The sequence below is a fragment of the Lepidochelys kempii genome, chromosome 1 (genome assembly GCF_965140265.1).
Source record: "Lepidochelys kempii isolate rLepKem1 chromosome 1, rLepKem1.hap2, whole genome shotgun sequence".
Classification (NCBI taxonomy): Eukaryota; Metazoa; Chordata; order Testudines; family Cheloniidae; genus Lepidochelys; species Lepidochelys kempii.
In genome coordinates this window covers 248,480,253-248,494,874 of record NC_133256.1, presented here as the reverse complement: position 1 = coordinate 248,494,874, position 14,622 = coordinate 248,480,253, and the positions used below count along the sequence as shown (strand labels likewise).

The window sequence follows — 14,622 nt, the reverse complement described above, 5'->3', positions numbered from 1 at the left end:
GAGAAAATAACTACATTTAAAAAATTAGAACAAAAACTCTACTGCAAGTACAGTTTTTATTTGGAAAAGGGAAAGTACTAGAGATTACATGAAATCCACAGTGGAATTTGCTGTTGCTATTCTTTTTTTGTGGAAGGTGCTCAGATGTTGTGGAGATGGGAGGCAGTGTAAAACCCCGAGAGAGAGAGAGATACTTTACATATAGTCTTTCCCCACTAAATGGATATTAGATGCCTCCCCTTCATGAAAATCTCAGCATGGAAAGTGAGATTAAAGGCTCATGAATTCCACTAGGAATAAACACATGGGAGTCCATTCAAATCAAAAAGCTAAAGACGAGAGCTGCCCAGGTGACCTAGTTTGGCGTGTTCCATTGTTGGAAGCCTGGAGTCACTCCCAATTCCCAGGCAGGTCAATATTTTTCAGCCCCACCATTTTCCCGCTAAAAAATGGAGTTTTGTCAAAAATTAAAATTTTCATAGGATACTGTAATTTTTGATTATTTCTTTAATTGTTTTGACAGGAAATTTTGAAATAAAGCAAAACATTTGATTTCAAATTGAAATTTTTATTTGGTTGGGTTTTTCAAAAATTTCGGATTGGGGGGGGTTTTTTCTTCCCCTTTCCCAACCTTTTTGCCACTGACTGTAATAGCTGAATGATGTATGTTGGGTTTTTCCCCCTCACTTTTCCCTGTGTTTGGTTTGGTATGGATTTGGGGGGTTTTTTCCCTCATTTTCCCCCACTCTAACTTTTCAAAACATATTCAAATCTGGAAAAGTTATAGCGTGACAAAAGGAAAAATAAATCCCTGTAACTTTTTTGAAGTTGGAGATGTTTCAAAAAGTTATGGTGGGGAGAAAAAAAAGTGAAGAACCCTTTTCCACTCACATATTATTCCTTTTTCTGCACTCAGTGGCAGAAAGGAAGGAAAGGGAGAAAGGGGAGGGAATTTAAATTAAAAATATTGAAAATTAAATTTTTTTTTTGAAAAAACAAAATTTCACCAAAGGTTTTAGGGAAAAACTGTTTCATTTCAAACCCTGCAACATGGAAACAAATCAGAAAACTCACCATTTTTCATTATTCCCGCCCTCCCTCTCTTTTTCCACTGGCTCTCTCTGGTAGTGCTATGCTGCAGGGCACTTGGACCTTGGGAAAGAAACAGTGCCCTGCAGAAGTTACTATTCTTGGGACTCTGCTGCCCGAGTAGTGAACAGACTGATGAATTGCAAAGTGGCTTCAATCCAATGTGAAAGGTTATGACCCACCTCCAGGCTCTGGGGATAGGCAGGTGAAGAAAGAAGCCCCTCAGGATACCTAACCAAAACCAGCCTTTCTTTAACTTCACATCACACAGAATGCATAGCATTTAAACATGGAGTCCAAACAGCTCCACGGTTCCTTCCCTTAGAGGTGTGCACGATGCAAAGTGCCAGCACTCAGATACTTGTATCCTGAGATTATGTCCTCAAGTGTACTATTGGATTGACATTACAGAGCCTCCTTGTCCCTGTGGGCAGATATTTGTGCAGCATGTTGTGTTAAACTAGGTCGATATTTGCCAGCAATCTTTGCTGCAGGAGCAGTAACATTAAAGGATCTCTGACATGGAGGAGGGACACTCTCTGTCAAAGGACCAGAGACTCTTCACTGAATTACAAGGTTAAGGTCAAACCCCCATCTGCTGTAAATGGACACAGTTCCAGTGAAGTCAGTTGAGTTACACCTATTTACTTCAGCTGAGGATCTGGCTCTGTGGTACGCAATGAGACATGCTCACAAACGCTATGTACATTTATTTGTTCCGTGCCCAACTTTCAGTTGCTAGCAGTGAAAGAGCAATTGACTGACAGTGGAGTCTAAATTCGATTGACTGACCGTGGAGTCTAAAATTGACTGAGCTGGCATTTCAGCTGCATGCAGATTCTCACTCTCTCTGCATTTTTTTCAGACTTATCATAAAAACCGAATTCTTGCCTACAAAATACCGAGGGTATATGTTGCCTTTATCTCAGGTAAGATTAAATGCATTGCAGCCCAGAGTCCCAGATTTCCTGTGTCTGGCTCAGAAAGCAGAATTCTAGCCAGTTTTAATGTGTTCCACAATATCTGAATATGTACTGCACGCAGTGAGGGTCTCTCATTCTCAGCGTGTGTCACAGGCAACACTGCATTATTAAACATGTGCACGGGTGTGCAGAAGAAAAGCAATTTCTTTTCTGATAATTGGCTGCTCTGTACATGGCACTGAGACACTGATTGACAGCTGACATCCAGCTTTTTGGTTGCTAGGTTGATAAATGCGTCCGTTGCCTGTTCTAACAGTATCGCCCCTGACAGGCTGTCAGTCAGGAGCTGGGTCAGCCGCTCAATCTCGTTTCAAGATAATAGCACATAGGCAGCTAAAAATTGAAACAGAAATGTGCTCCACGCCGGTAGACTGGACTCTGTCTATCTGGAAGCAATTTTCAGACTGGGGCTGGCCCAGGACAAATGAATCAGCACTTGTGTTGTGTACTTTTGGAGATGAGTTCAAAATCTGATTTGGGTCATAATAAGAGATTCATTAGGTGGTCCCATGCAAGTCCCCAATTTATGTACATCAAAAACTTATCATATAGTGTGGCATAATGGGCAGTTTCTGTTCAGGAGAGGCTCAGAGCTGGAAAAGCTAAAGGTGCCCTGGGTGGCCAGGAATGGAGCAGCATTGATGGTTGCGAGTGAGGACTGAGGTGCACTGGGACAGGTTGTACTGCCTAGCAAGGGCTGGTTAAATCTGGAGCTGCTTGAATTTTTTCTTGTGAATGATTTGTCCAATGAATTTAGCACTTTTTCCATGGGTTTCTGGAATTATCTGTAAAGAGCTCCTGATACACAGGAATTTGTCCAATTGCTCAACCAGCAGGGGCACTGGAGCCTTCCCAAAAGTGAGGGGCCCGAGGTCCAGCCACTTCCCCTCCTCTCCCCCTGGAGGCCCCATCCCCTACCCAGCCGGAAGCTGGAGCAGGGCCAGGGAACCTGCGCGCCCCTCCTGCCCCGCCCGGGGTGGGGGTAGGGTTGAAAGTAGTCCCCTGCCCATGTTCCCGTCCCCCAGACCTCCCACACAGGGCAGCTGGAGGGACCCAGGCTCCCCACAACTGCCTGTGTGGGCTCTTCCTGACCCTCAGAGCTGGAGCCCAGCCTGTGTGGGCAGAACAGTGTGGGCAGCTGAGGAGAGCCTGGGTCCCTCCACCTGCCCGGTGGGGTGGGTGAGCACTAAGAGCAGTCCCTGGCTGTGTCCCTACCCCTCAGGCCCTCCTCCCAGGGCAGGTGGAGGGGCTGCAGCTCCCTGCCCACACCAGGCTGCGACTCTGAGCCCCCCCAGCTGGAGCTGGGTCAGGGAGAGCCGTGTGAGGCGCTGGCATGGAGTCACAGACCCTCCACTTCTACCTGTCCTGGGCCGGGTGGGGAACCTGCGGGGCGAGGACATGGGCCGGGGGCTGCTCACAGCCTCCCCCGCCACACCATGGGCAGGTGGAGGATCCACATGCGTGGCTCCCACAACTGCCCAGGTTCCCCTCCCTGGCTGGGCTCCATGCTGGCCTGGAGAGGAGATGGGGCCTTGGGGGAAGAGGAGGGGATGGGGGTGGGGTCCACTTGGGATGGGGGTCAAAAAGCGAAAGGGCCCTGGCCCCCTGAACCCCCGCTCCCCTCGGTTCCGACACCCCTGTCAACCAATAGTTGTGCAAACATATATTGGCCTCTGGCTTATTCATGGTCTTGTAGCAACGAGTATTTGCTTTTCATTATTCTCTGTTTGAGCCATTGGATTGATCGCTTAAGTCATTGTTTCTGTTCTCGCCTAAGATTTATAAACAGGCAAAATCCTTTGATTATTATTTATTATTTATGTTCCCTTGCCCCCAGATGACGCAGTGGAGAGGTTGTGGCTTTTATGAATTTGTTTGTTGTTGCTTACCTTATTTGTGTAAATAAAAAAAAGCATTTTTTCTAATGGCTACATGAGAACTTCAAGGACACACATGCTTGCAAGTATTGGGCCAGATTCTCCTGTGGTGTAAAATCAGTGGAAAGTATTGCTCACTATTTGCACTAGTGTTCATAGCACTATTGCCTTCTACAAGCATTCTTATAAGAAAAAAAATCTCATTCATATGACTAATGAAGCAAATAAAAAGGCTCATGAATACCAGGGAAGCAAATTAAAGGGTTTCATTTGGAATGATAACCACACATGGCTTTCTGTGTTCAACCACAGCTACCTGAAACCATCCTGGGCCCAGTCGCACCAAAACTTTGGTCCAGCTCTCTCCAAAAATTCGACTTCCCTGACTGTGTCTGAGTCAAATCTCTACCATATTCTAATGGTGTGGACGGGGAAGGTTGCTCAGAAAAGAACAAAGAAAAGAAAAGAATGGTGGCTAAAATATACAAACCATAACCATTGGCTCCTTTATTGTAACCTCTCACTTTCCATTTGAAAGGTCTTTTGGTTGGCAGGCTCCTTATTAATTATTGGATTGGCATCAGTGATTAACCCGACCATAGGCTGGCGCTGGCTGATCAGAATCTCCTCTGTTCCAGGCATCATTCTCATCCTGGCATTTAAGGTGAGAAGAACACTCCCTCCCACCCAAAAGAACACACTAGGTCTGGAATCTCTAGGTATATTTTGCCATCAGCTGATAGAGACAGCAGGACCTGATAGCCTGCCCCTGTGGTCCTGCTTTCACCGTAACCCACAGCAGCCCTCTCATGGAGACAAACTTTGAAGAGCCCACACCAGCCACCAGCACGCAGGGACCTGCAGGAGACAGCCTCTTTCTACAGATTTGCTGTTCCTTCATAGCAGCATCCCAAGACTAGGGCATCAGTGTTCTGGATCCATACACTGTGTTCTCATATTGTGGTGGTGGGGGAGGGAAGGGCATGCAAACGTAGATGAGATGAGATTGGATTAGATTACGTAGAAGCTGGCAAATTTAGGAATTTGTTGCTGTCATCCATGTATATACCCCATCCTCGTAACTCTTTACATTTTGTAGAACTAAGTGAATAATTCACAACAAACAATGTACCCAACAAAGTTAGCCTTTTAACAGGTTGCAATGTCGTCTTATTTATTAAGGGGAGAGCATATTTTCTTTCTCTGGACTGATGTAAACAAGTCTCTGTGAATATCGCAATTTGAGCTATGTTGGTTAGCTGTGATTGGTCAGATAAATCACATAGACGATAAAATCCATTCCCTGATTGGATGAGTGCCCAAGCATGTCTGAGAGTATGTCTACACCGCAGGCAAAAATGTGATTTGCAGCTTGGGGAGACATCATTGCTCTAGTTTTAATGTATTTAGTACAGCTAAAAATAGCAGTGAAGTACAAAACTGCCTGGTCCCCTGGAATATGGATTCACATTCCAAACCCATGCTGAAGCCTGTGCTCCTATATCTTCACTGCTATATTTAGGCCTATATTATGCCTGTCCAAGCTGCAGTCACACCTTCGATTGCAGTGTCGACATGGACTGAGATAAATACGTATGCTTGCAAATATAAACTAGGATCTCTGTAAATACCCATGTCTTGAAATTTGACTTCTCTGAACATCTCTGCTAGTAAAACTATGCTGCATGATTTGTTCATGGAAATAACAAAATGAGAGGCACAAGCATGGCCAAGCAAATGCCTTTAAAAATTCAAGCACCGCTTTCTGTAATATTCATTCAGTTCTACTTATTTTGTGATCAATACGAGGGATGAGTGAAACACTCCAGTTAAACTAATGTCCCCCAGTTTTGTCCATCCCTTGAAATGAACCCAAAATCTCTTTTAAGTCTGGGACGCTTTTATTAAGAGGGAGAGGTATGTTGTTAGTCTCAGGTTACAATGTCAGATTCAAGTTAGGTTTTGTTTAATTATTATTTTTGTTTCACTGTTTTGGTTTGGTTTCCCCACAGTTTTAAAAAAGCCATTTTCTTTTTATTGATTGGCTGTCCCAGAATGGCTGTAGAACGGAGATCAGTAGTTCTGTTAGTTCTCTGAGAACTCACTGAATATGTGCAAGGAATTGCTGTTGTTCAGAACACTTATCTAGCACTGTTTATAGACTGGACCAGAGCCTCAGGTTGGGTCAATCAGCATAGCTCCACTGCAGTCGATGGAGTGACACCAATTTACGCCAGCTGAGGGTCTGGCTTAATATTTATGAATGTGCATTCTCAGTGGATTGGAAAACTGAACCATGCAGATGGGAAACAGCAAAAAGAAGGGGGAAATCCAATAACTGTTGGGTCTGTGCACTGTCTCCTGGCACTTAACCAAAGCTCTGTCTTGCTGCTCAAAGCGGTTAAAGCTCTTCCTAACCAACCTGTATTTGCAGTTCATTCCAGAGTCTGCTCGGTACAATGTATCTACTGGAAATAACAAAGCCGCCGTTGAAACACTGGAGAAGATAGCCAAGATGAACCGCTCAGTAATGCCAGAAGGGATCTTGGTGGAGTCTGTTAATGTGAGAGTTAAAATATCTTCTCTCATCACGCTGATGGTTGATTGGATATTTCCTGGGGCACAGGATTACTGGGATTCTAGGGGACAGGGCTATCTTGCTTAAGCTTTTCATGCTCTATGCGTTTCTACTATATCAGGCATCATTCCAAAGGAATATTGAATGCCATGATAGAAGCTGTCATTTGTCTATTTAAAAGAGAGAAATCTTAGCCCTTTCATTTTACTGGGCTTGTTTATTCTATTCTTCTTCTCATTCAAATGAACATAATGCTGGGGAAATGTTTGCTTTTGCTACCATAAAAAAGGCTTCCAGTAGAGAGCACCCTCTTTGACCTGGTGAGATCCCTAAGCAGTCTTTTCCGAGTTGCTGAGAGATCTGGCAACAGCTCTCCGGGTGCAGGAAATTCATGTCTTTCCCTTTCTAGAAGATCTGTTCATCCAAGCTCCTTTTTGAGGAAAATGGCCCTTCAGGACACAGAAACAACCATCACCTGCCTGCAAGAGCATAGCTTGTAGGTGAACATGAAGAAAAACCATCTGGTTCTGAGTCAGAGACCAAAGCACCTCGGAGTAATGCTAGCCCAGCCAAAGACAAGGCCTTCATCTCTGACATGAGACAATTGCCCCTTGTTGGCCTGACTCAATGATTGACAACTGCACCCAGGTATCAGTAAGATTCCTCATGCAGCTCCAGGGCACACTAGTATCAAGTGTGGAAATTCTCCAGGTGGCACATTTCCAGATAAAGAGCTACAAAGATTCCTCCTCCCCTCTCTGTGCCATGGCTGGACAGAGTTAAGCATGGCTTGCTGCCTCAGGTATGCAGTCCAACTCCTCAAATGGGGGCCCATAGAAACATACAAGTGACTCAGGGAGAACAGACAGACCAAGAGTGAAAAAGAATCATGAACTGTGGGAAACTGGGCTTATGCTCCTTCCTTTCCAGATAGAACTGCAAGGCAAGCATGTACTAGTCATGACCGGCAACACCCAGGCACTGGCAGATGTGGGGGAATGGAGCTGGAGCACTTAACGGTGCGGGAGCACTGGAGCAGTCATTATTGGTTACAATATGGCTCAGGCCCTGCATATCAATATTAAAGGAAACATCATGGTGTGAGTGGCTCAAGAGGCCACAGTTAGATTGAAAGAACTTAGACCTGAACCATGGGAATCTTCAACACCATCACCCAGCTTGGAGGGGTCCCTCTTCTAGACCTGTTTGCTGCTTATCTAATCCCACAGGCACTTAGCATTGGCCTTGGCAACTCATGCAATGTGGTACTATTGAATTGGCATTAGGATTAAACAAGAAAGGCCTTCCCTATACGCTCTGTAGAATTTCTGTAAAGAGATCTCACTGGCTCTGTGATGTTTTTATTAAAATTTAAAGTTATGCACACAGCCATGTTAAACAAAGAGAAAAAAATCAACTCGAAACATTCATGTTAACTCTTTCCCCCTCCCCTGGGACAAGTGATGATTAATTGACTCTCTTCACATTCATGGCAGCAAGAATCTTGCCTTAGATGTACCAATCCTCTAGATGTTACTACATATCTTCACTTTCATATCTGCTAGCCCAATGTCTGACAGCTGGTTAGATGCAGAATACAAAAGCAAGCATTCAGCCTCTAATTTCTGACTCTGTTTCTCATTACGGCATTTATGTCTTGTAACATAAAATGTTACATACAAGTGGTAACTGCGGTCAATTCAGACCGCAGTAGTCAAACCAGAAACAAATAAGTAACCAACACCTTTCCCAGCTTAGGCCATAATACAGCAAATTTTTCCACGCAAGTAGAGCCTGGGAACATTCAGAGCCCTGTGGAAGTCAGTGGGGCTGCACATGGACTTACAGGATCATGGCCACATCCCCACACATTCTCTCTACAACCTTTTCCCTTTTGGTGCTCTTTAATCTCCAGATTCATCTGTGTGCTGCTGCAGTGTGTTACATGTCTGCCTTTCAGCTCAGCAAACATATTAGTGTATAGAAATACATGGTAGCACCAGAAAATTAGTCGAGAGAGCCAAGATACTTCTCCAAACTTGTGTTTTCTATTAAATGCAGGAAAGAAGAGGTAGATTCTGCGACCTATTGGACTCCAAATACTTACGAACTACTTTGCAAATATGGATCATATGGTAAATATGTTATTTGGTTTTGGTTATTGTTTTTAACGTAATTCTTTCATATGAGGGGGGTAGGACCCTGATTGAAAGTCTCCCATTGACTCTAAAGCAAGTTGGATCAGACTCTGAGTGACCTACAGAGACATCCGGTGTAGCGGTCATAGGGGGGAACATCTGGATTGGTTTTAAGATTGCTCTCTCACCCCTGGCTTTCCCAAAACGAGAACCCGTGCTCCACCAGCTGCTTTGGTAGCACAGCCAGAGTACCAGTGAAATAGGTTTCAGACAGAATGTTGTTAGCTCTTACTGATTCCACTGGCTTTGGAAAATTCAACGTGAACAAAAGATGACTCTCATCTGAAGTCTCATAAGTAGGCCTGAAGTAGATCAATCTATATTTTAATGGCACCATTGTCTAGAATTATAATGAGAAAAGGTGGGTGAGGTCATATCTTTTATTGGACCAACTTCTGTGTAGTTCAAATCAACAGGAGTTAGTCCAATAAAAGATAGTACCTCATCCACCTTCTCTCTCTCAGCACCTGGGACCAATGCAGCTATGACACCACTGCAGACTAGAATTGTAATGTGCTGATAATGGGTGTGTGGAAGCTCAGGGATCCAGAATCTTTGTATATCGGTCCCTGAATCTTTTATGATTTTTCTATTTTTGTAAAATACAGTTTTTCTACGGTTATAAATCAGCTTATAGGCTCCATAGATTTACTTTCCCATCCTCTGTGTACTTAGCATTCTCCCTGCATTCAGTATGCAGGTCTTTTGATAGCTTTCAGAGTAACAGCCATGTTAGTCTGTATTCGCAAAAAGAAAAGGAGTACTTGTGGCACCTTAGAGACTAACCAATTTATCTGAGCATAAGCTTTCGTGAGCTACAGCTCATTTCATCGGATGCATACTGTGGAAAATACAACAAATACAACAAACATCTTCTGTATTTTCCACAGTATGCATCCGATGAAGTGAGCTGTAGCTCACGAAAGCTTATGCTCAAATAATTTGATAGCTTGTAATTCTGAGGCTCGCTTCTTCAATTGCCGGGGGGGGGAGGGGAAAGGGAATGAAAATCCACTTCTTAGCCTGTTTATGATGAGGGACATGCCGAATTAGGTGATGATGTTGCAACAAGGCTGCCGTCATTAATACTCTGCTCTTGACAGACAGCTATGACAATATATGAGCTTCCCCCATCAGACGGTGCCTAAAATTGATTTTAAAAGTCACTGCACAGAATGGGGAATGAAGCTCTGATGGTCCTAGGATTTGGTAAAAGAAGCATCAGGGATTTGTTTTAAATATTCAATGGGCAGGTTCCACCAGGAGTGAATGTTTGAAAAATTTCCTGGCACAAACATGCATTGCTACACATTTTTAGGGCCCACTGCCCCAGCCTGTAAATAATACCATTGCTCCTTTCATCAATGGGTCTCAAACATTTGGAAAATAGTATAAGGTAGGTAAGAAACATACAGTGATAATTTCCACCCACCATGCACCCACCTCTGGTATAGAACATGGCAGCTGTTTAGCAGTGCACAGCAATACTTCACAATACATGTGGGGAAAAATTATCTTTAACTGAAATGGCAGGGAGAGACAGAATGTAATTATACAGACTGGCATTTGGCCAGGGCTTCAGGGCTAATCTTCCTGTTCATATGAAAATTATAATGGGAATTTTAATGGTCACAAGGGATCAGGATCTTGGCTTTACATTTTAAATGAAAGCTTGTAAACTACAGTATATAGAGCCCTGCATCAACAAATTTTAAGAACACCGTGGGCCCAATGCTGCCACACTTCCTCAAGCTGAGTAGTATTTTATTCTGCGGCTTTAACATGGAATAAGCTCATATTCCGTGGTGATAATTTCACCCCTATGCAGAAAGTCTGAACAAAAGCCTATGTATTTCTTAAATTCTACTTCTTAAGTCCTCAAAACAGGGTGTAAGTGAAACATTGACCTTATGCTGGCTTTCTGTACCAAGGTGAATTTAACCCTCTGTGAGATAGATTTATACCCATTTTATGGATGGGAAAACTGACACACACAGAGATCAGCGATATTTGGACTGTAAGCTCCTTTGGACAGGGACCGTCTTTTCATCCCTGTTTGTACAGCATAATGGGGTCCTGGTCCATGACAGGGACTTCTAGGTGCTACCATACTACAAATTAATAATAACAGTCCAGTTAAGAACTGGGCTTTTTCTTTTAATAAAGAGGAGTACTTATATGGTAGCTGCCATTGTGTAACACATTCGTGACAACCAGTTTGCTGCTGGTTGCACAAATAACTACTGGGGTTTCTCTGGACTTAAGATTTCCAAAAGTTAAGTGTTGTTTACCTGTTTTGCTTTGTAATTGTACTTGGGCATTTAATATCTGCTGAGTTTTATTCCTCTGTGGTTCCATGAATCTGATTATTTTCTCCTTGTCAACATTGGTTTTCTTTCCCCCAGGCTTGGAATATCTTTTGCTTATTATGGCGTCATCCTGGCCAGTGCTGAGTTACTGGAGCGGGACATGGTCTGTAGTTTGCAGACAGCAGCAGCGAAGGAGTTGGGGAATGATTCAGAGGAAAGCCACAGCCCATGTCACTGTCGCTTATTTGCCCCTTCAGATTACCGGATCATGATCATCAGCACAATTGGAGAGATTGCATGTAACAGAAACATCTCCAAGTTGTCTTTCTGTGGCTATTTAATGTGTTATGCAAAGTGTTTAACTCGGCAGTTTTACATGCCCGTGCTCAAAACAATATATAAGCTATAGGTGAAAATCACCCTGTGCACAGAGCCAGCCAAGGGCAATGCACTACTTCAGTGGGATTTACAGTAGAACCTCAGAGTTACAAACACCCTGGGAATGGAGGTTGTTTGTAAATCTGAACAGAATGTTATAGTGGTTCTTTCAAAAGTTGACAACTGACCATTGACTTAATACAGCTTTGAAACTTTACTGTGCAGAAGAAAAATGCTGCTTTTAACCATCTTAATTTAAATGAAACAAACCCAGAAACAGTTTCCTTACCTAGTCAAGTCATTTTTTTAAACTTTCCCTTTATTTTTTTCGTAGTTTACATTTATTACAGTATTATACTGTATTTGCTTTTTTTGGGGTGAGGAGGTGAAGGGGGAGGGAAGGGAGGGTCTCTGCTGCCTGATTGCATACTTCCGGTTCCAAATGAGGTGTGTGGTTGACCGGTCAGTTTGTAACTCTAGTGCTCATAACTCTGAGGTTCTGCTGTAGCTGCATATGCTTTGTGCTGGTGTCAAAGGGAGGAATTTCACCCTACATGACTAATTTATCTTTAAGGACAGTTGTGAAAATTTAACTGGCAAAGCCGAATAGCCCCTATGCAGGGGATACATAATGAATTTCTTTTTTTAAAATGACCATAGGAAACTACCTGAACAGTAAAGTCCAGATCCTCAAAGATACTTAGGTGCCTATCTTGCACTGAAATCAGTGGAGGCTAAGCACCCAAATGCTTCCGAAGTTCAGGTTCTAAGTTACGAGAGAGCCAGGACTGGCTTGAAGGCAAACTTTCAGACAACAGTGACTTTTGGAAATGCTAGCAAGAATTGCAATCAGTCACTGATATGTAGGCAACAGAATGCAGCAAAGGTGTGCTTTAGCTTAGAAAGGGTATTATTTCAGTGCCATCATCCTGTACTGTGCAGCAGAGACCTGCTCAGAGTAGGTTAGAATGGAATACAGCAGAAAGTACACAATGCATCCAGAGCAACACAAATCACCATGTTTCTTGGTATATCTCCTCTACTTCAGTATTAGGTGGTAAAAGTGTCATGTGATAACATGTTTCCATAGCACCTTCCATCTAAGGTGCTCAAAGTACTTGGTAAAACATTACTGGATTTAGCTTCATGGCTCCCCTGTGAGGTAAGCTTTATCCCCATTTACATCTAGGGCAATGAGATAAAAGGAGATTAAAAGTTTGATCCTGTAAGGTGCCAAACTCTCTGACCTCAGTCCAACAAAGGGCATAAACACATACTTAAGCTAGAAGTTAACCATGTGCTTCAGTGTTCTGCTGGGCTGGAGCCACATTGCTTAGCATCCTGGAGCTCTGGGTGACTTGCCCAACTCGTACGGGAAGTCTTTGGGAGAGTTGGGGATAGAACCCAGCTGTCTAGAGTTCAAGTGCTGTGCTTAACCACATGACCTCACCCTTCCTCCCAGCATCTTGCTGGTACTAAGAAGTGATCAAGGCTATAATGCTAGTGAGACATTACTGGAGTCGTGACACAATAGTAGTGTGTCTATAGCGGGAACTAAAGTGTCTCAAGTGAGGCCGGTTCAGAAACTCCAGACATTAAAAAAAAAAAGAAAAAGGAAAAATAAGTAAGAGGAAGATCATAGTGTTTGGGTAATGGAGGGTGAAATCTTTTCTACTGGGCATGGTGGGATGGAATTCCTGGTTTGTAGTGTCAGGAAATGACCGCTAAATAGGGGCTGAGACATAATTAGATCATCTAACTCTGAAGTTTGACATTTATGTTTTGTTCTGTTTTCCAGTAAATCCCTTAAACATTCTAGGCATCAATTTCCTAGGAAGACGGCTGAGCCTGTCTATAACAATGGGATGCACTGCACTATTTTTCCTCTTCCTTAATATCTGCACTACAAGGTAGCGTATTAGATTAGTATGCTAGTACTGTCGTGGTGGTTTGTAATACCATAGGCAGAGGGCAGGACCTCTTAAATTCTCAGTTTGCTAATCAGCAGTCCTGATAATTCTCTCTCTCTCAAAAAAAATCTCCTGCAGTTTCCTGTCACTTCCCAGCAAAAAAATGTAATAGCAGAAGCTGTAGTGAGGTCTTGTATTGCTGAGACTACGGGGATTTCACAAAATATACGACAGGACGTGTCCTAGCATGCTATGGAGTGCGATAAATAATTATAGCTAAACCACACATCAAGATAAGGAAACAAAGTACATTGTGTGGTACAGTGCCCATAATTTTTTGCATTGTTTGTTTGCTCATTTACCAAGTTAGGGTAGGTCTCTACGGAGAACAGAAAACCTATGGCTGGCCTGAGCCAGCCGACTTGGGCTATGGGGCTGTTTCATCGCTGTGTAGACTTCCAGGCTTGGGCTGAAGTCCAGGCTCTAGGACCCTGGGAAGTGGGAGGGTCCCAGAGCTCAGGGTCCAGGCCGAGTCCATGAGCCCAAGTTGGCTGGCACAGGCCAGCTGCGCGTTTTTCTTTGCCTTGTAGACATCCCCTTAGACTAATAATCCATGGGGCGGGGGTGGGTCTCGTAATCAGGATGAATTAGCAAGGTTTGACTATATTCACTAAATAAAGACTGAGCTGAAGGGACTTACAGGTTCCTCCCGTGAAGCTGGCAGAGCTTGTCAGTTTTTTTGAAGTGGACCAGGACTGCAGCTCGGGCTCTGAAATGACCCTTCAGCTTAAAGGTTCCATTAAACTGACCTTTCAGCTGTGAGGGACGGCCATGAAGCACAGTTGCTAATGGTCTGCTTTACTGGTGCCTGAAAAACAGCATAGGAAAATTGTATGTTCATGTTTGAGATGGGAAATTTAAAAATTTAGTATCATAGGTGCTGGAACCAGTGATGCTGCACCCCCTGGCTTGAAGTGGTTTCCATCATATCCACGGTTCACAGTTTGGTTCAGTGGCTCTCAGCACCCCACTGTACAAATTGTTCCAGCACCCCTGACTAGTATAATTTTCTTCAAACTTGGCTTGTTGCATACATGGCAGGGAAATTTAGAAATCAAGCCAAAGTCAAAGTTTCTAGCCAAATCTATGCAATAGTTACTTGAATGCAAAATTCTGATTGGAATAAAGGGCTTTTTCCAGTGGCCAAATACCTGAAACAATTATGCTCAGTCTTCACCTTTGGGCTGAGTCCAAGCATAGACTTTGTGAGAGTTAATAAGCAACTGAGAAAGAGGGATAA

General features: G+C 43.5%; 1 protein-coding gene across 6 annotated transcripts in view; it reads left to right on the top strand.

Annotated features, from left to right (window-relative positions):
* The window catches only part of SVOPL (SVOP like), a 72,765-nt gene that overhangs the window by 11,915 nt on the left and 46,228 nt on the right, over nt 1-14,622 (top strand). For all 6 annotated transcript variants that reach the window (XR_012156088.1, XR_012156089.1, XR_012156086.1 and 3 more), the window contains 6 exons: nt 1,955-2,018; nt 4,488-4,613; nt 6,384-6,512; nt 8,589-8,662; nt 11,131-11,333; nt 13,211-13,322. Coding sequence is in view for 1 of the 6 variants with exons in the window: in XM_073322774.1 (XP_073178875.1) it covers nt 1,955-2,018; nt 4,488-4,613; nt 6,384-6,512; nt 8,589-8,662; nt 11,131-11,333; nt 13,211-13,322 (708 nt within the window). In the remaining 5 variants the exon portion in view is untranslated. The remainder of the gene's footprint in view (nt 1-1,954; nt 2,019-4,487; nt 4,614-6,383; nt 6,513-8,588; nt 8,663-11,130; nt 11,334-13,210; nt 13,323-14,622) is intronic.